Source organism: Exserohilum turcica (genome assembly GCF_000359705.1).
Source record: "Exserohilum turcica Et28A unplaced genomic scaffold SETTUscaffold_14, whole genome shotgun sequence".
Taxonomy (NCBI): Eukaryota; Fungi; Ascomycota; class Dothideomycetes; order Pleosporales; family Pleosporaceae; genus Exserohilum; species Exserohilum turcicum.
In genome coordinates this window covers 916,198-937,072 of record NW_007359959.1, presented here as the reverse complement: position 1 = coordinate 937,072, position 20,875 = coordinate 916,198, and the positions used below count along the sequence as shown (strand labels likewise).

Below are 20,875 nucleotides of genomic sequence, written 5' to 3'. Positions count from 1 at the left end.
TCTTCCCTTGATAGGAATCGGTACCCGGAATGCTCTTGAGACTTGGAGCCAAGCAGTTTCCCATCAGCATAGACATCAGACGGCAAGCCACATATCCTGCTGCACTGAAGGAATGTGTGCCTATTGACTCCAGCCACTTCACTACAGACGGCACGCTGCACCCTCTTGGAATGTCTTGGCCACCAATTGACCCTGTAATTACCCACTTGCCAATGACCCCACGAAGCGCACATCTCCAAAACATGGCCTTGTGTCTATGGAGTGCGCAAGTATAGCTTCCCAGCCCTTTGCTGCACAATTTGCCATTGTCCGAGCTAGTCCCGGTACGGTAAGGCGCCGTATTACTTCCACGAGTGCGAGTCTCAGTCTCGTCGACATGCCTCACTTCTCCAAGCAACGTCAACATGGCCTCGCCCGCAGCGCACAAACCGCGCCGTCGGAGAAAGATTGAAGAAGGCTCCCTTGCCCAGGTTTCACACGGCACCCTCGATCACGATGAATCCACAAACGAAAAGAAACCCGCCTTCCCCCTAGTCGCGTTCCTATGGCCTGCAAAGGGCACCGTTTCGCAATGGATCACCATGCCCCTCATTCTGATGGCCGCGGGCCTGTTCCGGTGGACCGTTGGGTTGTGGGGATATTCAGGCTATCAGTCGCCGCCAATGCATGGAGACTTTGAAGCACAGCGACATTGGATGGAGATCACCAAGCATTTGCGTGTCTCGCTGTGGTACTTTTATGATTTGCAATGGTGGGGACTGGACTATCCGCCTCTGACTGCATATCATAGCTGGATTCTGGGCGTTGTGTAGGTGGAATACCTTGGGCGCGGAATGCACATGCTAACCATTGTTGTAGTGGCTCTGCTATTAACCCCAAATGGTTCGCTCTCTTTGAGTCGCGCCGTCTCGACGACCCTTCCCTCAAGATATACATGCGAGCCACCGTCCTTGTATCCGAATACCTCATCTACGTACCCGCCCTCGTCATATTCCTCCGCCGGTTTTCCCGGCTAGAAGGTGTCAATGTTTGGGAATCGTCAATCGCACTGCTGGCCATACTCATGCAGCCTGGAGCCATCCTGATCGACCATGGACATTTCCAATACAACACCGTCATGCTCGGCTTTGCCGTCGCGACACTGTCAAGTATGGTCGCTAACAGACCACTTTGGGCGTGTGTCTTCTTTGTTGGTGCACTCGGATTCAAGCAGATGGCGCTGTTCTACGCGCCTGCTGTTTTTGCATATCTTCTGGGCATTTGCCTTTTCCCAAAGATCAACATCTTGCGCTTTTTCGCAATTGCGCTGACTACTGTTGCAGCCTTCGTTGTGCTGTTTCTGCCATTGTTGCTAGGCATTGCATATGACGCCTCTATTGGCTTTTACTACGCCGAGATGAAGCAACCCCCACTCATGAGCTTGGATTGGTTCACGACACCCTGGGATACAGATGCCTGGTATTACCCTTTGGTTCTGGAGATGGGGCAGGTAATTCACCGCGTCTTTCCCTTTTCCCGAGGCCTATTCGAGGACAAGGTTGCCAACATCTGGTGCACCATTCATACAGTCCACAAGCTCCACCGTTATCCAATTCAGTTGCTTCAACGGCTTGCACTACTCGCGACATCGGCTGCCATTCTACCGCCATGTCTGGTCATCTTCTTCAAGCCGAAGAAGCAACTTCTTCCGCTTGCCTTTGCAGCAGTGTCATGGGGCTTCTTCCTCTGTTCATATCAAGTGCATGAGAAGAATGTTTTGCTGCCGTTACTGCCAATGACTCTGCTTCTTGGTGGGCATGAAGGTCTGCTGCCATCTACCCGCGCATGGGTCGGGCTTGCAAACATGCTTGGTGTATGGACCATGTTTCCGCTGTTGAAGAGAGACGAGTTGCGGGTTCCATACTTTGTCATCTCGCTTTTGTGGGCTTATTTGCTCGGTCTTCCCCCAGTCTCGTTTTCAACCTTTTCCGAAGGCAGCCGGGGCGGACTGAACCTTTTCAGCAAGGTTCTCCATATCAACATATACATTGCCATGGTTGGATGGCATGTCGTGGAGGCATTTGTTCCACCTCCAGCAAACAAGCCCGACCTCTGGGTTGTCGCAAACGCAATTGTCGGAACCGGGGGGTTCGGCATCTGCTACCTGTGGTGCCTGTGGCGGCTTGCGGTCAAGAGCGAGCTGTTTGGAGGCACAAAGAGCAAGACACAGTAGGCTCAAAAGAGATGCGCGTGGCAGGATTTCAGCCTTTCTTCGAGATACCCCAACTAGAGATTTGGAGGGAAGATTCCGGTTTCGTTGATATGTATTATACACCAAGTACACAATGCCGTCTAATGCTCAGCGCCACCCATATGCCTGTGTTTTACACGTTGTTTTCCCATTACTGTAATGTACACTTTAATCCAGCCGCGTTATATCTTGAATCCGTAGCCGGCCATGCATCGCCTGTATTCGTCGACGAGACTAGAGCATTCCTTTTGCGCATCGCTCGAGGTGGAAAAGAGCATGCATTCGTCGCGCTTGGCTTTTTGTTCGGTGCATACGCAGCAAGGCTTCACCTTGGGCTTGTCGGCGGCGGTCATGTCCTTGAGGTCTGCGCCCATATTGGCGGCGGTAGGCGGTGCTGCAATTGCATGTGTCAGCTCATTGGCGCTTTCAAAGTTGTTTCCTACCGTCTTGGAAGCATACCTGACGACATGTTTTTGCGAGTGCGGTAGTGGTGGTGAATGGGAGATGATTAGCAAGCCCTCGGCCGATCAAAAGTTAGGGCAAGGCGTCATTCAGTCGGCTGTGTCTTGGCGCGCATTCCCGCGGCGCCCACCCACGCTACGAAGCGAAAGAAACCCTGCAAGAATTCAAGGGGGGGGTCTGGACAATCAAACCCCCACTACGCCCGCCAAAACATTGCGCCAACGACTCACACGACTTTCCTGCACAACGCCTGCTAGTTTTATATTCACTTTGTTCCTCCCTGAGCATTCTTACACCAAGACGTCCAGAAAATTACTCGGCGACAAACATGGCTGGCGCAAAAGTCTTTTCCATCGAGGGCAAGGGCCTGAAACTCACGACTGCGGCGGATATTGAGCCGCACATTCAGGACCTGAAGAGCAATGACGATGTCGAAGAGGTCAAGTTTCTGGGCAACACTCTGGGTATCGAGGCCAGCGAGGCGCTGGCCAAAGTGCTAGAGACCAAGAAGAATCTGCAGGTATGCTGGTTGTCTGTCTGTGTTGGTGGGCAACTGAGGGGCACTGACAAGAAGCAAATAGATCGCAAACCTTGCAGACATCTTCACCTCGCGGCTGCTCTCTGAGATTCCACCCGCGCTCTCCCACCTCCTTACCTCGCTCCTCACACTACCTAAACTACACACGGTCGATCTCTCCGACAACGCCTTTGGCCTCAACACGGTGGCCCCGCTCGTCGACTTCCTGTCGCAACACACCCCTCTCCGCTATCTGTACCTGAACAACAACGGCCTTGGCCCAGCTGCCGGTGTACTCGTCGCCGATGCGCTTACTGCACTTGCCGCGAAGAAGGAGGCTGCGCGCAAGGAGGGCAAGGATGTACCAGACCTTGAGCTCGTCATCTGTGGTCGCAACCGGCTGGAGAACGGCAGTATGGCCGCATGGGCAAAAGCCTACGCAGCCAACAGCGGCGTAAAGACGATCAAGATGACGCAGAACGGTATCCGGCAGGAGGGTATCTCGCACCTCATCACCAACGGCCTCGCACACCTGACCAAGCTCGACACGCTCGACCTCCAGGACAACACATTCACAGTCATGGGCGCAAAGGCCCTCAGCGAGACGGTTGTAAAATGGACTGATCTCCGTGAACTCGGCGTAGGCGACTGTCTGCTCAGCGGCCGCGGCGGCATTGCGCTCGCCGCTGCGCTGGAAAGGGGCAAGAACAAGAAAGTCGAGGTGCTTCGCCTCCAATTCAACGACATCAACGCAAAGGGTCTCGCCGGGCTTGCCTCTGCATCCTCGACAGCGCTGCCTCTGCTGCGCCGCGTGGAAATCAACGGCAACAAGTTTGACGAGGAGGATCCCAGTGTCGAGAAGCTGCGCGAAGTCCTAGACGCACGCAAGGAAGAGTCTGGTGAGAATGAAGACGACGACGAGTACTGGGGTCTGGACGAGCTCGACGAGCTCGAGAGCGACGATGAAGATGAAGAGGAGAGCGACGAGGACGAGGACGAGAAGAGGGGCGCCGATGTCCAAGAGCGTGCTACAAAACAGTTGGCTGATGATGCAAGGGCCGAGGAGAGTAATGTGCCGCAGGACAAGGACAAGAAGGTGGACGAGCTGGCTGACTTGATGAGCAAGACCGAGATCAAGTAGGTGCTGGAAGCCATGTTATTTTTTTACTCAATCGTGGATGCGAAAGAGGGGGGACGACCGTTTCATGCATTTAGCGGCTTGGGGCTTTTGTTGGGCTTTTTTTTCTTTTTGTTTGAGTATGAACGGGTATATAAGACTTTGATACCATAGATAACCCCCCAGCATGAATGTGTACACTGTCGTTGTTATGAGCATTTCATCCACTATATCTAGCTGATGGGGTTGGACAACACAACAATGGGATCAACTCTTGCACCCCAAGAAACCAATTCGAATAGAGAACAAGGTTACCAGGTTGAAACGAAGTGTAGCTCCTTAGGGTCCTCTAGGATACTTCTTGCAAATATACATGCTCGTAATATGCTTCGACACTGATCATATACAGCTTTTAACGCCCTTCGCACACTTATCAAATTAACCCGCCTCCCCATTACGTCTTCATAACTTCAGCTGCATAGCTTCAAACTCCTTCGTTCCCGATTCCCCGCTAATGCTGATCAAGAAGTAGTATCGCCAGTAGGTACGCCGTTGACATTGCTAAACTAGCACTTGCCCTTATTGTAATGAACATCGGTATCTTGCTCAGAGTGCTCTCAATGGGCTTCGTTATCGGTCTTTGGAACGTCGTCCAAGTTTTCTTCAGGCCTCTCGGGCTTCTTTTCGAGATGGGGCAGCTCTTTGCCGTATCCGGTGTCTGTGTCTGGCTGATGAGCGGCGTTTGAGACGTCACTGAGCGTCTCATAACGTCGTTTGGCAACAACAGCCTGAGCCTTAGCGCTCATTCCGCCCTTCTCGGTATGTCCATGAGCACGCATCTCGCACGAGTGAAGCTTGCTGGCTTCATCCGCGGTCACCGTGCCGTCCTCAATCTTGGGTCTGATTGCGACTTCTGCTCGGTGTAGATTCTCTTCCTTGTCGTGGTGGGACTGCTCTTGAGGAGAGAGGGCGCCATGGCTGCTGGTGCGAGGACGTCTATGTCCAGAATTAGAATTGCGCCTTGCAGAAACCGACTGAGCACTGGCAGCCATGCCGCCCTTCTTGGTGTGACCGTGAGCACGGTCTTCAAGGGAGTGAAGATGATCGGCCTCGGCCTTGTTCACGTCACCTTCCTCTACCTTGGTCTTGAAGTCATCCTCTGCCTTGCGAAGATTCTCTTCCCTATCATGTCGAGATTTCTGTTGAGGTGACATGGAGCTCCGCTTCTGAGACGACACAGTTCCAGAACCGCTACTCAGTGATAGCTTGCGCTCACGTTTAGCAACAACAGACTGAGCTGCAGCTGTGATACCGCCCTTCTCAGTGTGGCCATGGGCACGAGCTTCGAGAGAATGAAGATGATCAGCTTCCGCCTTGGTGACCGTGCCTTGTGCAATCTTGGGTTCGATCTTTGCGATTTCCTCCTGGAATTCGGCTTCAGGATCTTGTTGAGGAGCGTTGGTATGGCCCATGGCCTTTTGCATTTCTATGGAACTGTTAGTGTGTGTTCTCATGCCAGATGGATGCACTTACTGCTAACGATGCTCTGTGCAGTACGAAGGACCTCTGGTGTGACTTCCTCCGGGCTACCATCCACGGCGGCATGCAGGTCCTTGGCAGCCGTCAGCAGCGAACGGTGAGGAGCCTGAGCTTGTTGAGATCCCTGATGGTGCACACCTTGTTAGCAATAGCTAGATATTCGACAGCAGAGATAATGCGGACCGCTCTCTCATCACTTGCAGTGACGTTCTCAGATAGAACACGGGCTTCCTCAGCCGTGATGGTGCTGGCGTCAGTCCTCAGCTTCGTCAGAATAGCCGCTAGCTGGACCTCGAGCTGGTTTGACTGAGTGGTGGCAGCATTGCTGATGTCGGAAGACGTCTTCTCGCTGAGAATTTCACTCATGGTGAGCAATGATGACGCGAGAGCTGTAGGTGATGTTTTTAGTGGAGGAAATGAGGTTGATGAGGGTTGGGAGAAGAGGGATGGAGTTTTGAGACGCAGGAGAATGGTTAGAGCTTTGTGTCTGGTGGCGAAGGAAAGTGCAGGTGCTGGCGGTGAGGTAGGACGACCCGACCAACCGCTCTTGCCCTCAGTGTCGGGAGGGCTATGACGATACAGTGCTGTAATCTTAGTATTTTCATCTGATGGCACACTGATGCGGAAACGAGATGACAGATCTATTGCAGGCTGAACCTCTTTCCCATTATGAAATTGCAAACCATTTCGTATCATAGTGCTACCAGCCCCCTTTCCAGCACCTTAGGCGCTATATGCAAAGTGAGAGACATTTTCAGAACATGACAACATGCAGTCACTGTAGATAATATTCATGCACACCTTGGTTGTGATACTGCGTGCGATACAATTGCAAAAAGTATGAAAGTGAACAAGTCGGGGCTCAAGAGTTGCAGTAACTACAGTTTTTTATATGAGAAACACAGCCTAAGCGCAACACACCGATAACACCAGTTCACGCGATGAGCCATGGTCAACGTACAAAATGCAAATTCATTCTGGTATATCAAACACTACTTGACAAATCGAAAGGGTATCGACAAAAGGTTCTCCGCTTACGGCGCAAAACGCTGCGGCCGGTTATCCATGTCGAAATTCAACTCCTCGTCCAGTACGTCCAAAAAGTCTTGTCCCTCGCCAAACTCGGCTACACTGGCCAGCTTGTCGAGCGTCTTCTCCGTCTTTTCACACTCACTGTACCACTTCCTCTCAAAATTAAACTCCTCGTCCTGTCCATGCGGCATAATGGACCACTCGGGCAGCGCACACGTGTCCTGCTCGCCATCCATGTACCACCAAAACCGCATCTTGCCATCGCTCTTCCCTTCCCAAGCCTCCCTGTTCCATGGCTTTTGCAGTGGTGAGTATTTCTCCCAGCCGCGGACGAGACTGCGGAAGTAGGTGATGGGGTGAATGTACTCATTTGTATGTCCCAGTTCCCGGATTTTAGTCCACTTGTTGGCTTTTGACTTTTCGTTGTATATTTCGACGCTCTCGTGGCCTGGCATGCGTACATGCATGCCGTTCAAGTAATACATTGCGGTGAATGAGTCTACAAGCGGGCCGGTACCCCAGCTAAAGTCGAAATTCTCGTGCGTGTGTGGCGGGGCACGAGGCGGAAGCTGTAGGTCCTTACCACCACCACCGAAGATAGAGGGCATGGGTAGCTTGGGAACATAACTCCACATTTTCTGCAGAGTGTTTGGGTGGTTGAAGGTACAGGCGTAGCGGATGCGGAAAAGCCAACGCTTGTATTGGGCCACAAACAGCGAGAAGGCCTCTCTATCGATGGTCAAGTGCGGAGAGATGGCTTGGAGCATCCAACATAGAGAAGCCATCGATAAATCTACCTTCCGTTAGTAATTGCTTGGTCCGTGTCTGGATTCGGGACCTACTTTCTGAATCGCCTTTCATCTCCCCAAGTCCATCGTCAGACCCACCACCCACGTTGATATGACAACCAGGGAACTGCAAAAGTCACAATTAGTTTAATCGATGCATCAAATAGACCGCTCACATACCCAAACTTGCTTGAGTTCCGGTGTATGCCTGTTTGGATCATCGACGAGTTCCTTTGGAATATACCAAAGAGTTGGACGGAAAGCCTTGCGCCGTTCGTCCAGGGCAAGAGCTTGATATGCATGCTCAATATCTATATTATTGTATTAGCAAATCATAGCACATTTCACGCTTCGAGATGTGCAACTCACTCTCGGTCAGCTTGACATTGTGGAAACCATATTGCGTTCTCCCAAAGGCCATATCAAGGCCGACCATGTCCGGTATGCCCAAAGAACCGACAGTGTCCCAAACGCCCACGACTTTCACCTTTCTGCTGTCTGGACTAACCGCAAGTTCTCCATGCGGTCGAGTCTCCCACACCTCGGCCATTAGCTTGAGATCATCCAACTCAATCTTTGTAACATCGAGACCCTGTTTCTTCATCTCTTCTCCCTTTTTGCTTAGCTTGCCTTCGGTAAACATTCTCCATGCTTTCATCTCACGGAAGTCGACGCCTTCATTGTTTGTCTGGTAAAGACTGTACAGTCGGGGGAAGAACTGCATGCTGATTGGTGCTATGACTCCGATATCAGAAACCAGACCAGCAACTGCACGGGCAGTGTAGGCGCCTCTGGAGAAGCCAAAGCAGAAGATCTCGTCGCCGGGCTCATAGTTTTGCACGATAAAGTTGTACGCTTCAATGACATTTTCGGCCAAGCCAGCCCCTGTGCCGCCTTGTCGTCTCTGTTCAGAAGAGCTCAGATTTCCTGTTCCTATGCCGGAATCATAGTACACGATCTGGTGAAATTTTTTGGAAGAGTTGTTCTTGTCTGAGCCGACACGGGCAATTAGCCGGCAGAGCTTGGTGACATTGGATGGGATGTTTGTCTTGCTGCTGACACTAGACTGCCAGGTTCCGTCGCAGCATATCACTAGACGTCGACCCCAGGCTTTGTCGGCGTCGGTCATGGTGGAGCAGAACAAGGAGAGGAAATAGAATGCAATTGTTGTTCAGCAGCGTATGATGTGAAGAAAACAACGAGGGATTCTGTCGGATATATATAAGCCGCTAATCTGGTACCAAGGCGGAAGCGGATGGGGGCCTGACAAAAGAAGGGCGTTATGTGTATCATCCAGGGGTAACCCCAGAGAGTAGGAAAAGACAATTGCAAAAAGACAATAACAGCAGCGTCTGCTCTCTCTACTTACCCCTGCGAAGAAGAGAGGCCACACCGCATATGCGGAAGAGAGGGGTTCAGCTTTGGCCCCAGGATCGCCAACACAGCCTGTGGTGTAGCATGCGGCTGAGGGTTAGTGGCGGGCGGCCAAGCCACATGTTCGTGAGCTGCGGCACGAAGCGTACCTAGCCGCCGCCCTATGTTTTGCATTCTCGAAGGTCAAAGTGTTTGACCAGAAGATGCTCGTTCAGAGTCCCCGGATTTCGGGAGGGAAAAAGGAAGAAGAACGTGTGCGACGTGCTTCTTTTTGGTGGTTTCTTTTCATGTGACAAGTGCAGAGGGTGTGCGTGTGTGTGTGTGTGTGTGTGTGTGTGCTCGCAGTGCCACCACGTAAACCTAACCTGTGCACGGGGCGATCGTCGTTGCTTGGCTGGAGAAGAGTGGTCACATTCCCATGAAATATGCATGCACAAGTGGCATTGGCATGTCCGCAGGGGGAAACTGGATGACAGCAAGAATAAGCATGCGTGATGTTGACATGCGGTGGCCCAGTGTAAGTGCTTCTTCCCGCACGAGGGACGAGCCGACTATGCCCTTCGCACTGCTTGGCCGTTGGCGCAGACAGCCACCGCTCAGCCCCGCCATCTGGCACACCGCCACCACCTCATCTCTCCACATCGCTGGGTAGCTGTGCTCGCTTCCTTCACATCACGCTGCACATTACGTCAAAGAGCTGAGCCTGTTCGTGTTGCTCTCCGAGGAGACAGAATGCCCATGCTTCATCTTCTAGAGGAGCTGGACGTATCCCAATGGCGCGACCTGCGCTAACATCTAACATGAAACATCAAATCATAACCCGCTTTGCCTCATAGCACGCACATGAAGGACGCCACTCACATACACCCATGTGTCGGACAATGTGTGTCGCGATATGGCGCCATTTTCGCGCAAGGCCTGAGTACACGTATGGTATCTCCCCACACGATCCCTCATATATAACGCCTGCCATCCAACCGAAAAGACATCGCTCAATCGCTAAACATGAGAGCTACCATCCCAAGGGAATACCAATCCATAACCAAAATATATCCGAAATCATAACCATCCGTTTCGCATGGAGCCAGCTCATTGTGAGTTGGGCGAGTTACCCGCTGTCTGCGGACGGCTTCCATATTGCGACCCGTCATTAAACCCTTCGAAGCTTTCACCCGACGATACCCTCTGGAGATCATCGCCATCACCCATTTCAATGTCTTCTTGTTCATATCTTGCCGCTCCATGAGAGTTTTGCGGTGGTCCCATGTTCGAGAGAGAAGAGTACTGTCGCGGAGGCGCTGCAGGCGGCACCCCAGCGTTGCTAATCTGCTCGGCCAGACTAGGTTTTTCGGCTAGATTGCTGAGCATGGCACGACTCGCATCCAGCATCGAGACTGCGTAGTCGAGAAAGTCGGCACGCTTGGACGACACGGACAGGGTCCAGCGATACTCGCACAGCCTAAGCTTGTAGAACTCGGCCTCTTCCTTGGCTGGTGCCGTAGCCCACAACAGCGATCCGAAAGTGCCGATGAGGGTGAAGTTGACCTTGGAAGCAAAGTACCAGAATGCCTGTAGATGCTCTGGCTTGAGGCGGTTGACAAAGTCCATGGCTGAAATCAGCCTTGTCTTTGCAGCGCTGCGGCACATGAAGAGACCGTACGAGTCCGGATTGGTCGAATCAAGAGATTGCACGATACGCCGGTGAAGAGTGATCTCCGTCGCAAAGTAGGCGAGGTGCAGGTAGCCCGTGGATGTGAGTTTGCCTTTCTCGGGCGTGTTCATCTTGACCTCGTTAGGCAGCTTCTCGTGCCACTGACGAAGCTTGATCTGTACAGGTTTCGCGCGTGCCAGAATCAGCTCGGTCGACTTTTTCCCAGCGTTTGCAAAGTCATGGATGGCTGTCTGTGTATAGAATGTGTCCATGACCTCTGCCATGATCTGGGTAAGTCCTATCATCTGAGCAAACAGTATCCGCCCGCGTTGGTTCTCGGCCTGTTCTTCGTCCGTCTCTTCTTGCCGTGCATCATAACCATCTCCGTCCTCGATAAAGTCCTCTTTAGTGATGGGTTTGACTGCCCAATTGGCGTTGAATATGTGCGAGGGCCGGCCGTGGATCAGCGAGCTCCACTTATCTTGCATGTACAATGCACATGCAATGCGCTTCCTCAGCCCACGCTCCCAAAGAGGGATCGACCACGAGGAGCAGTCAAGGTGGAGACCTAGCTCCTGGCCGATGGCCACCAATTGCGTAGTCAGACTCCACGAATCTGCCTCTGGCCGCTGAAGCAACAGCAAGCCTGCCTGCACAGTCGACAGTTTTGGCCGCTCCATAGACAGCGTCAGTGCCTTCATGGCAACCGTCTCCAACCGGGCGGCATCAGGCTTGCTGTAGTTTGCGAGCTTGGGGTTAAAGGACCACCAATTGAGGGCCAGAATGTACATACCAGCCAGAAGGGCCGGTGCGAAGCTTCGATCGCTACTGCGATACCGCTCGACGAATAGGTGCTTCTGGATAATGGGATAGTTTGGATGTACCACTTGGAAGTACAGGTCTAGCAAGGCAGGGCCATGTGGGTGCACGAGCTGCTCAACCTGGCTCAGCGCTTCAGACTCGCCGGCAAAGTCTTGGGTGTTCTCGTCAGGCAGCATAATGAAACATTCATGATCGTTTACGCGTCGCAGTGTACCAAGATCGAAAGTAGATTCGTTACGGGTATCGAACTGGGAAAGACCAATGAGGAGAGAGTCGAAAGGGGAGCTCAGACCAATATATCTGCTATGTTGGCGTCTTTGCAGGCCTAGTGTCTCTCCAAGCTGAGGCAGGTTCAGACTTGTCAGACGGGACAGTTGCGGTGGCTGTTGTTGTTGTTGTTGTGGTGGTGGTGGTGGTGGTTGTGGTGGTGGGGGGCTTGGCGCGGTTGCTGTGATGGTGGGTGTCGACAGTGCTAGTGGTGGGGGGTCTGAGTCGACAGATCTGCCAGACGATATCAGCCATCCCATCCAGTCGCATCAAACACAACACAAAAAGGACACGTCATGGTACTCGTGGTGTTGGAGGGGGAGCATGCGGGCGACATGAAGGACGAAAAGAAAAAGGAAAGGGACGGTGGCACGTGAGCACGTGACGCTTTGGTGTATGGCCCAATGACGAACGTATGGGGAACGTGACCAGTTACTAGATTCCGCAAGCGAGCCATGGGGAGATTTTGCTTGAGGCAGGGGCAGTAGAGGAGCCTGGACATACCTCTTCTTGGTGTTGCTGGGCGAGTCCTTCTTGTCGCCGTCGACGACTTTCCGCTTTCGTGGAAGGGGGCTTTGTACAAAGGTACACTCTTGCTTGTGGAAGTCGCACAAGACACACAGGGCAGCACCCTCGTGTATCACGCAGCGGCTTTTCCTCCTCCTGCAGGCGTCACACGGGCGCTCTCTGCGCGAGCGGATGTTTGAGACGGGGCCGTTGCTGGACGTGGGCTTGCTCAGGGACTCCTTGCCCGCAGGAGACTTGTATACTGTGCGAGGGCGAGCTGGTGCTATTGAGACAACGGGGCGTGGGCCCATGGCGGGCTGCTGCATTGCTACTGCCGTCATTGCAGGCTGACTGGCGTGGAACAGCGGGCGATAAGGCTATGAAAGACTACGGGCCGGTGGCCAGACTGCGGATCAGGATGCAAGTGTCTTGCTATCGGGAGCAGGGTATGGGTGGCAGGTCTTATCGCGTGGGCGATAGGTAGGTCACTTGGAAGCTGGGACTATGCCAAGAAAAGCAAATATATCTGGGTAGTCGGGTGGAGAAGGCAAAAGAGGAGAGATCAGGGGCCTAGGTTGCCAGACACGGCTGAGAGGAGAATGAGGTGACTGATGGTTCGCGCCGTCATTGAACGTCTCCTCGACATGTAGTGAGGGTGGGCGAGGCCGGGGCGGCGGCGGCGGCGGCGGCGGGCGGGAGCGGCGGGACGGGCGGGCTGCTGAGGGCTTGGAGACCTACGAGCCGGTGCGGGGAGAGAGCAGGCGCATCGTCGGGGGTGGCAGGTGTGAATAATGGAGAGATTTTCTGGAGAGAAGCGCGCTGGCACAGTCTTTTGTGGCCGACATGTGCTCGGGATGGGTTTCGAGATGCGCCGTGCACGGATGCTCCTGGGACGTAGGCCCGACGCGGCTTAGCGCCGTCCCTGCTTTGTATGTTACGTACAGCCGAGAGATAAGGAAGGCGGCTGCGGCCAATCGCTGCGGGGCGTTCCTTCCCCCACCTGGGGCGTTTGCTCTTTCCATTACTCCAGCTGTGCCTTATCTGGCGTGCTGCGCTACTTTGCCTGTGCCTGGGAATTACTGTTATGTACTCGTTACCGCGCTCCATACAGGAGCCATTGGCGCATGCACGTCACCCACGAATCGAGCCCGACGACGACATCATCATCATCGCCTCGCCGCCTGTCACTGCAACTGTATCTAGACGACCGTTTTGCGGAGGGCCCGCGCGCGCGGCCGTGTGCCCTGCTTGGGGCCTGCCCACCCCCTCCCTCGTGCAGCCTGCGCCTCACTCGCATGTGTGTATCCTCGCGCGCGCGCGCGCGCTCTCTCTTTGCAGTGCACTTACATGTACAAAAAAGACTCGTAAAAGATAGTTTCGCACGCCTACTGCATATTGCTTGGACGTGCAGCGCACACGCACCCTCGCCGACGACATGACGGCCAGCTTCCGGGGCTGTGGCAAGGCCCGACTCCACACGTGTCGCGCAGCTGTCTTCTCCACCACGGCCGAGCCCTACCGCGATGCGACACTGACACCACAGCTACATGTAGAGATATAGGGCCCTAGATTGCCATGTCTGCTCCGCTCACCCCCCGGCCTCGCGCCCTCACCGCCCGCCCTTCAGGCAAAACGCAAACGCATTTCCACTGCGGCCACCGGCAATGCGCAGCTTCCGAAGCCCTCCGCCCAGGCGAGGCTACAGGCCGTCGCTGATGTCATGCTCGCCTCGCCTCCTCTGTCCGTCGACGTCCTTGTGTAGCGCCCAGTCCCCGTCGCCGTCCCCGTCGCCGTCCCCGTCGCAGTCCCGCCGACGCTGCTGCTGGCAATGCGCAGTTGCGGTGAATTGCGCCTCGCCCTGCCCAGCCCCCCCCCCTCCCAAATCGCGCGCGGATGGCACAAGACACGCACCCGCCATGTCCGCCTTTGTAGTACGTAAAAGCCCAGTCTTAGCCTTGCACTGCCAGCGGCCTCAGAGTTGGGTTTTGGGCGTGCAAAACGAGCGGCGGGCCCCTCAGCTGCTGCACGCTCTGCCTTTCCCCATGCGGCCTCGCTAACGCCCGTGTCCCAATTTCCCAACAACGGAACCATGTCTGCTTGGTCGTTATCGCACGCCAAAGGCCCGTTATCCGCCATGGATTTGGCGACATCGCACTCGGCTCCGCGCGCCCTCAGTGGCTGCCTCCGCCCAAGCCCACGCCCGTCCAACCGCGTCTAGTTGCTGAGCTTCCAGGGCTCCATGGCGCTGTGGTTAGCATTACGAGATCTTTGATCGCAGATCTGCATGTGACACGACTGGCGAGCAGACTGTGCCCTTGCCCACTGGCATGCGTCTGGGAAAGTCGGCCCGCTTTTCTCCGGGCTGCAACCTTGGATAGTGCAGTTTCATGCTCTGTCAAAAGTCGCTCCATGTCTACGTCCACTCGTCGCCTTTCTGTTTGTCAAGGATTCAGCACTCCAGGTACACCGTAAGCCCCAACCCCACTGACCGCCGTGCTCATGCCGTCTGATGCCGTTATACGCCGCCTGGCGGTGTGCAAACATCAAACTCTGAATGTTTTTCTGGTACACCTATTTGCTATCCGCCATTGACGACTGCAAATGCCTGTCCCGAGTCATGCAACCGTGGCAGATAGTGTGCGCCCTTGGATCGTGTTTCCAGCTTCTTCTTGGACAGGGCAATTGGTCAATGTTTTAACCGACCGAGTTTTGCTCCATGCCTCCACGCAGCCTTGAATACTTTCCAAAATTGGATTCCGGGTAATTGACCAGAGTTTGCAGAGATGCTACCGCACCCCACCTATGTAACATTCCCCCCTAACAAGTCGTCGGTACAGCCATATCTACACTGCAGTCACATGTCTTGGTTAGCATCACTGCTGCCGCATAACTCACGCATGCACTAAATGTCGACGTCTAGAATCATGCAGGGACTCATCAACTCGGAGTGCTGCCACTGCTGCTGTGGTGAAAGATGTGGGACCCACTATGACTATGCCTGCTCTGGTTGACATGCAGAATCGCTGTCTCTTGGTCATCTAGACGCGCACTTGCCAAAAGCGAATTAGCTATCAAGCAAGAACAGGGGGGGGAGAAGCAGCAACAAAAGTCGCCAGAAACAAGTCCAAAGTAGCCTTGACTTGCTACAACAGTCAGCATCAATGTACCTAAATTCATGGTATTTTGCCTATTGCTCAGGTACTCCGCGAAGCGCCCCCCCTCCCCCGTGATAATCGTATGTACAAGTCTGGGCTCTCATGGCCTCCCCCCCTCCCCCCGCATAATGGACCTCAGGACGCGCCTCGCCCGGGCCATGGAGCGCGTCATATGTTCCGCCATGATCATATCGTCGTTATGTCTAGCGTCTCTCGCTCTAAATCGACAAGGAAGCAACAAGGTATCGCAAAAAGGCTGTGTCGTGTGCCGTAGTCGTCTGCGCTGCTGGTATTGCGCGACTCGCTTTTGACGTGCCAGAGGCCGGAAGCCGCGCGAAGGCATCGTCTTCAATCAGTGCATAGGAGGCTGATAGTTGATAGGTCGCCTGCAGTTTTTCCATTAGTCCGAGCTTTGGCCTACGCTTTTTGGGCACAACGACGACCTACTTGAAGAGCAAGATGTGTGGCTCGGGCTCATGAACCTCATAGTGCTCCCATCCGAGACTCTAATGGCAATGTCAGCACGCAGCACGCAGCCCATGTCCACTTGGCGCTCATACTTGGGTGATTCCCAGCGCCCTCCACTCCTCTTCCCATAGCAGCTTCAATGTACCTCGCGCTCCGTCAAAGTAGTCTTTGGGGATTGCCTTGAGCATCTGCTTGGGCAGCTGCACGTGGCGATATTCGTATGCATCGTCCGAGTATCTGTCGGCCGCGTCAGTACACAACGCGCTGGGCCGCTCCTGGGGGTACGCCAACCCACCTCGCCGAGTAGTGAATCGCGTCGACAAACTCGTCCAGCTTCTCCTTCTCGTGCTCCGAAAGCGGGCGCGGCTTCTTGTTGCGGCGCGTAAAGTCAATGTCCAGGTAGTGTGCATCTGAGCGTACACCAGCTGGTGTCAGCGTGATTTACTGGCAACAAAAAACGGGCAGCAGAACGCTGATCAGCAGCAATGTATCGATATACAGGGGGGGGGGGGTGTGAAGAAAAGATGCAGTGGAAACATGGTGGAAACGGCTACGCTAGGCTGGAGCCGAGCTAGCGCAGAAGCTTGGGGCACCTGCAGCGACCAAATTTCACGACGCCCGTAAACAACGACTGTTTGGGCTCGATGCCTTGAGCTATTTTCCCCTCTGGTTCAGTGATACGGCGACGCTCTCTCCATCGAGGGTCACGACTCTCCATCCACGCGCCCTATTTCGCATACGTGACTGCAGCCCTCGACTAAAGCTGAGTCGCTGCTGCCCGCCCCACTCGCTTCCATCAGCCGCGATACCCCCCACCGCACGAGCACACGAGCGCCTCTCTTCGCGTTCCTCAACCGCAAACATGTCGGGCGAAAGCGGTCCGTCCCCTTCGTCGATTCTGCATAGGCCATGTCCTAATCCGGCGAAACAACATCAACTGAACAAGCATCTGAACGTGTCTGTGCGGTCTCTTCATACGCCATGTTTGATCACTATGCCTGATTGCCCCACACAGTACCCATTCGCTCCGGTATTTTTTTTTATTGCTCATGTCTGACCACATGAGACCAGCTGGAGCACTCAGGCGGTAAGCAACCTGCTTCCCAGCGGCATGCAAACAGAAACGTACTCACAGTTGATTAACATGTGATTTTTTTTTCTGATTGGAGAACAATCCTTGCCATTAATGCAATGTCAACTCGCACACTACAGGAGGACGATAAGAAGTTTCAAATCGTTTGATGATACATCTGCCGTCAACATGCTCCTGGTCAGGGAGAAATACCATTCGGCTTTTCAGTCCCATGTTCCACACACTTCACACCATCGTTCTCAGTCTTTTCAATGACCCCGGGAGATGTATCATGATGGACCATATTCTCGGCTCTACACTCCCATCTTAGTTGTTTCTTTGGTTTCGCAACCGCCACATGTCGTATGTCGGGCTTCTTCTCTCCCAGGTCTCCGTCAACCACGTCGACTCCTTCGTGGGCAACACCCTGTTCCAGCCACTCCACTGCTCTGCTGTCACTAGAGCTGGTCTTGATCTCAGGAAGAAGCTCGATAGACGGCGGTCGCGGCACTGACGAGTAGTGCTGTAGCAGATCCTCTCGTTGTTCTTGCTGTATCTGTTGTCGGGAAAGCCGATGCGACAGCCGAGACTCGCGGCCGGACTCAACGTCGAGTAGTCCCGGCTCAAAGTCTTGTTGTGCACAAGCCTTCTTCTTTCGCCGATGGACAAATCGGAGGGCAAGGTAGACCAGAATCACGGCCAATATCGTGGAAGCCAAGACGATTAGAGCCAGGAAGAGGTCGGTCGTAAAGCTTGAGGCAATCATGTTGCGACTCGACGCCGTCAGCCGCCGTCAGAACATGCAAAAGGACGAGTTTAGAGATATGACTGCTATTGTGACGCCTGCGGCGGCAAGTATACGGCAGTATTTAAGCATGTCATGAGTTACATGCACTACGCGACTGCACCTCGATACAGCGCAGCACACAAGAAAAGCCATCTGGTTCAATGCAGGAGCTTTGCTGTGCGAGTATCCGGATCAAGTACTGGGTGATATCCGAGTGTTGCACAGTGTCACACGCGCATGGGAAGGAATTATTGTGTGACTATTGTGCCTACAGGGACATGACTGCCGAATTAGATGTGCAGATACGAATATGGAAAGCAAAAGAACCGCTTCAGCATTTAGTGAGTAAGTTCAATGAGTGGCAGACGACACCGTCCAAACCCCATTTGCGATCTATCGGCCCTAACCCCACACTCTACGGGGGACTCGACTACAATGCGCCCGTGTAATCATACACAAGCCTGGCCCTTACAACCTCATTCTTGTCGAGCCTCCACACCACAAACTTTCTCGTCAGCATCCTCTTCCCCTCAATCTCTGCAAACCCCCAAACCTGCAACGCTGTCCACTTGCTCTTCTCGTTTTCGGCAAAAGCCTCGACAATCTCGCCTTCTTCCGTCTCCTTCAGCCAGCCGTCGGCCAGAAACTTGACATCTTCGGCATTTGTGCCCTCGTCCCTGAGTTTCTGGAGAGTCGAGTAGCGGTTGCGGGCTTTGCTGGTACCCCAGAGCCAGTCGGTGTGCTCCTGGTAGTGCCAGTCCATCATGCGCTCCTCGACTGAGCCTTTCAGACCACCGGTGAGGACCTGGTCGATTTTGACGAGCGTACTAGGCGTGCCATCCTCACCGGTTACGGGCGCCTGTGTCAGATGCTGGGTCAGGGTTGCTGCGCCGATAGCTTTTCGCGTCAGCCAGCTAATGCCTTGAAGAGCGAGTATTGGGTCGAAAGGATCGGACAATGACTTGTTCTGCAGAGTCATGTTAGAATGGCCATTGGACTGTAGGGGACGCGACGGGTTTGGAGCTTCCTTCACCGAACCCGCTGCAAGGAGACCGCTGCTGCGGGGAACTCACCATGATCCATTTCCCCTGCAGGTTCCTGATGTCAATGTTTTCTGGGGCAGCCATCCTTGCTTGCGGTAATGTTTCGCTATCCTGGCAGGTTCTCAAAAACGGGTTGTGAGTATAGTGTTGAGGCTATCGCCAAGTAAGTAGCGGTAAGGATGAGTATGCTGGGGTATGTGGCCCTCCACACAGCTCTTATATCGCCATCAGGATTCATACCAGGATTCGCTAGAATAAGCGCGTATCCCAGCACCTGCCCTAATCAACAATCGCCTGTGGCGTTCATCCTACAAGCATCGGTATACGCAAGCCTCGTATGCCCAGCTGCCTCGGTTTGTCTGCTTTGGGATAGCGCCACCGCGGGGAACCTGGGATCGCCGGCCCCACCGTCGTGTGTCAGGGAACATGCAGACAAACATACTCAGAGCAACTGTATATTCAACAAATCGCAGACCTTGGTCGGAGCAACGCGGCGGCAAAGCTTAGCGGTGAGCGTTTTTCGGGTCCGGTAAAGCGATGCAAGAGACGAGTAATGCATCAGAGATAGCTACACCAACGCAACAAGTCGCTGGCTAATGACTCAAATCCTTCGCTATTCACAAACTCTGTTATTCTAAACCTTGGGGCTATCGCGAGCTTCATATCAGGATTTTTGAACATCAAGGTAAGTTCATTGGGTATCATGGCATCAAAAGAGTCGTTCATCTCCATCTTACCATGACACCACCAAAGGCGGCCTAGTTCCACACGTTTACACAGTTCCAGGTAAAGTTCCGGTAAAAAAAGCCATGTTGAGGGACATGCGAATAAATGAATCAGGTTCCTACTCTAGTGCGGCTCCAGGGTAAACTTTATCGTCGTGTTACGGCTAGTTCCTTGTCTGTTTCTCACCAACATCAGTCGCCTTTGACCCACGAGGAAGAAGAAGAGCTGCTGCGGCTGCTCAAACCGATGCCCTCGAAACGTTAACCCAACTCACGATAGTGCTGTTTAGCTGCAGGTCCTTTGCAATTTCTCTCAACGGGACCATGAGCGCTCCTCAGGCACAAAGCGTTTCGGCTGGCTAGGAATTTTCGAAACGGCCCTTGCTGTTTCAACGGCCGCAGAGATGGTGTGGCGTAGCGCAGCACCCATGCCGCCAACAACGAATCCCGCATCGTGAACGCAGAACGGCCAACACCAACACAGATGCTCTCTCCGTCCTCTGGTATGGGGCTGTGACACAGCGTGTTTATGAATGTAATGGATTTTATTTATGGTATCGAGGGCGGGAAACATGATGTCTTGTACAAGTCCTGCTCACGACCGTGGTTCGCTTGTCTTCTTCATTTTACCTCAGACTCAGCACCCTGTAGTCGACCCCCCTCAACGTTTATGCGCATACATCAATCGAGCTAAGCGCCCTCTATTTTCAAAAGTCAGCTGTCATCGTTGCACATCACGCTCGCCGTCTGCTATATCGTCACGCAGAGTCTCGTCACTCCTCACTTATTGGCCCCATCCCTTCACACACACACACAGCCGTGTACCCCACCATAACCTACAAACGATAGTGACCTGGTGTTACGCTTGTTGTGAAATTGCATTTTCGCACAATCCAATCGTTGCTACAATACTCTCAACGCTCTACAGGCCGCGCCAATCTCGCAATTACAACTTCTTTGCTCGGTTGACGCGGAATTGGACGTGGGATAGTATTACAGACACATCGAACGACGCAGAGCGTTTTCTCTTGGTCAAAATTTAAATACCACGGTACCTTCTGGTAAACCAGAGATCCAAGGGCAATTGGCAATCTCTGCACAGACGCGTGGAACGGCGCCATTGTCGTTCACTTCACTTCTCTAGCGCGGCGCGGTCGTTTGTTTGCTAAGCGCACAACCCACATACATTTATCTTGTACCAAACCGCTCGTTGCCTGCTAGTTGAACACCGAAACACTCACAGAAAGGGCAAAAAAATACACTCTCGCGCCAGCCAAGTTTACATCAACAACAACAACAACACCACCACCACCACCACA

General features: G+C 53.6%; 8 protein-coding genes across 8 annotated transcripts; 2 read left to right on the top strand and 6 right to left on the bottom strand.

Annotated features, from left to right (window-relative positions):
- Positions 1 to 404: 404 nt before the first annotated feature.
- SETTUDRAFT_176367 (glycosyltransferase family 57 protein) lies at positions 405 to 2,700 on the top strand (the record flags this gene model as incomplete). Its single annotated transcript, XM_008025407.1, has 3 exons — positions 405 to 808; positions 859 to 2,624; positions 2,690 to 2,700. The coding sequence occupies 2 exons, from the start codon at positions 405 to 407 to the stop codon at positions 2,210 to 2,212; spliced, it is 1,758 nt and encodes a 585-aa protein (XP_008023598.1). The 3' UTR covers positions 2,213 to 2,624; positions 2,690 to 2,700.
- Positions 2,701 to 2,907: 207 nt separating this feature from the next.
- Positions 2,908 to 4,396, top strand: SETTUDRAFT_128840 (uncharacterized protein). Its single transcript, XM_008025406.1, has 2 exons — positions 2,908 to 3,212; positions 3,274 to 4,396. The coding sequence occupies exons 1-2, from the start codon at positions 3,021 to 3,023 to the stop codon at positions 4,348 to 4,350; spliced, it is 1,269 nt and encodes a 422-aa protein (XP_008023597.1). The 5' UTR covers positions 2,908 to 3,020; the 3' UTR covers positions 4,351 to 4,396.
- A 547-nt stretch (positions 4,397 to 4,943) lies between these two features.
- On the bottom strand, positions 4,944 to 6,231 carry SETTUDRAFT_27022 (uncharacterized protein; the record flags this gene model as incomplete). The annotated part of the gene is made up of 3 exons (XM_008025111.1): positions 4,944 to 5,812; positions 5,860 to 5,989; positions 6,049 to 6,231. 3 exons carry the CDS (start codon positions 6,229 to 6,231, stop codon positions 4,944 to 4,946), a joined length of 1,182 nt encoding a protein of 393 aa, XP_008023302.1.
- Positions 6,232 to 6,825: 594 nt separating this feature from the next.
- SETTUDRAFT_168179 (uncharacterized protein) lies at positions 6,826 to 8,890 on the bottom strand. The gene is made up of 4 exons (XM_008025405.1): positions 8,055 to 8,890; positions 7,866 to 7,996; positions 7,740 to 7,812; positions 6,826 to 7,690 (listed from the first exon to the last, which is right to left on the bottom strand). The coding sequence occupies exons 1-4, from the start codon at positions 8,812 to 8,814 to the stop codon at positions 6,900 to 6,902; spliced, it is 1,755 nt and encodes a 584-aa protein (XP_008023596.1). The 5' UTR covers positions 8,815 to 8,890; the 3' UTR covers positions 6,826 to 6,899.
- Positions 8,891 to 10,148: 1,258 nt separating this feature from the next.
- On the bottom strand, positions 10,149 to 12,617 carry SETTUDRAFT_106188 (uncharacterized protein; the record flags this gene model as incomplete). The annotated part of the gene is made up of 2 exons (XM_008025404.1): positions 10,149 to 12,033; positions 12,304 to 12,617. The coding sequence occupies 2 exons, from the start codon at positions 12,615 to 12,617 to the stop codon at positions 10,149 to 10,151; spliced, it is 2,199 nt and encodes a 732-aa protein (XP_008023595.1).
- A 2,925-nt stretch (positions 12,618 to 15,542) lies between these two features.
- Positions 15,543 to 16,468, bottom strand: SETTUDRAFT_168178 (uncharacterized protein; the record flags this gene model as incomplete). Its single annotated transcript, XM_008025403.1, has 5 exons — positions 15,543 to 15,847; positions 15,909 to 15,967; positions 16,022 to 16,166; positions 16,225 to 16,339; positions 16,429 to 16,468. The coding sequence occupies 5 exons, from the start codon at positions 16,466 to 16,468 to the stop codon at positions 15,814 to 15,816; spliced, it is 393 nt and encodes a 130-aa protein (XP_008023594.1). The 3' UTR covers positions 15,543 to 15,813.
- Positions 16,469 to 17,200: 732 nt separating this feature from the next.
- Positions 17,201 to 17,767, bottom strand: SETTUDRAFT_38281 (uncharacterized protein; the record flags this gene model as incomplete). Its single annotated transcript, XM_008025148.1, has 1 exon — positions 17,201 to 17,767. The coding sequence occupies one exon, from the start codon at positions 17,765 to 17,767 to the stop codon at positions 17,201 to 17,203; it is 567 nt and encodes a 188-aa protein (XP_008023339.1).
- Positions 17,768 to 18,035: 268 nt separating this feature from the next.
- Positions 18,036 to 18,955, bottom strand: SETTUDRAFT_168177 (uncharacterized protein). The gene is made up of 2 exons (XM_008025402.1): positions 18,862 to 18,955; positions 18,036 to 18,755 (listed from the first exon to the last, which is right to left on the bottom strand). The coding sequence occupies exons 1-2, from the start codon at positions 18,913 to 18,915 to the stop codon at positions 18,219 to 18,221; spliced, it is 591 nt and encodes a 196-aa protein (XP_008023593.1). The 5' UTR covers positions 18,916 to 18,955; the 3' UTR covers positions 18,036 to 18,218.
- Positions 18,956 to 20,875: the final 1,920 nt, after the last annotated feature.

Excerpts from the sequence above, each read along its gene's own strand:
- SETTUDRAFT_128840 (XM_008025406.1), top strand. The coding sequence starts at position 3,021 with ATGGCTGGCGCAAAAGTCTTTTCCATCGAGGGCAAGGGCCTGAAACTC. Across the intron at positions 3,213-3,273 it reads AGACCAAGAAGAATCTGCAG|ATCGCAAACCTTGCAGACAT; the intron begins GTATGCTGGTTG and ends AGAAGCAAATAG.
- SETTUDRAFT_168179 (XM_008025405.1), bottom strand. The coding sequence starts at position 8,814 with ATGACCGACGCCGACAAAGCCTGGGGTCGACGTCTAGTGATATGCTGC. Across the intron at positions 7,997-8,054 it reads CAATGTCAAGCTGACCGAGA|ATATTGAGCATGCATATCAA; the intron begins GTGAGTTGCACA and ends ACAATAATATAG. Across the intron at positions 7,691-7,739 it reads GATGAAAGGCGATTCAGAAA|ATTTATCGATGGCTTCTCTA; the intron begins GTAGGTCCCGAA and ends AACGGAAGGTAG.
- SETTUDRAFT_168177 (XM_008025402.1), bottom strand. The coding sequence starts at position 18,915 with ATGGCTGCCCCAGAAAACATTGACATCAGGAACCTGCAGGGGAAATGG. Across the intron at positions 18,756-18,861 it reads TGCAGGGGAAATGGATCATG|AACAAGTCATTGTCCGATCC; the intron begins GTGAGTTCCCCG and ends ATGACTCTGCAG.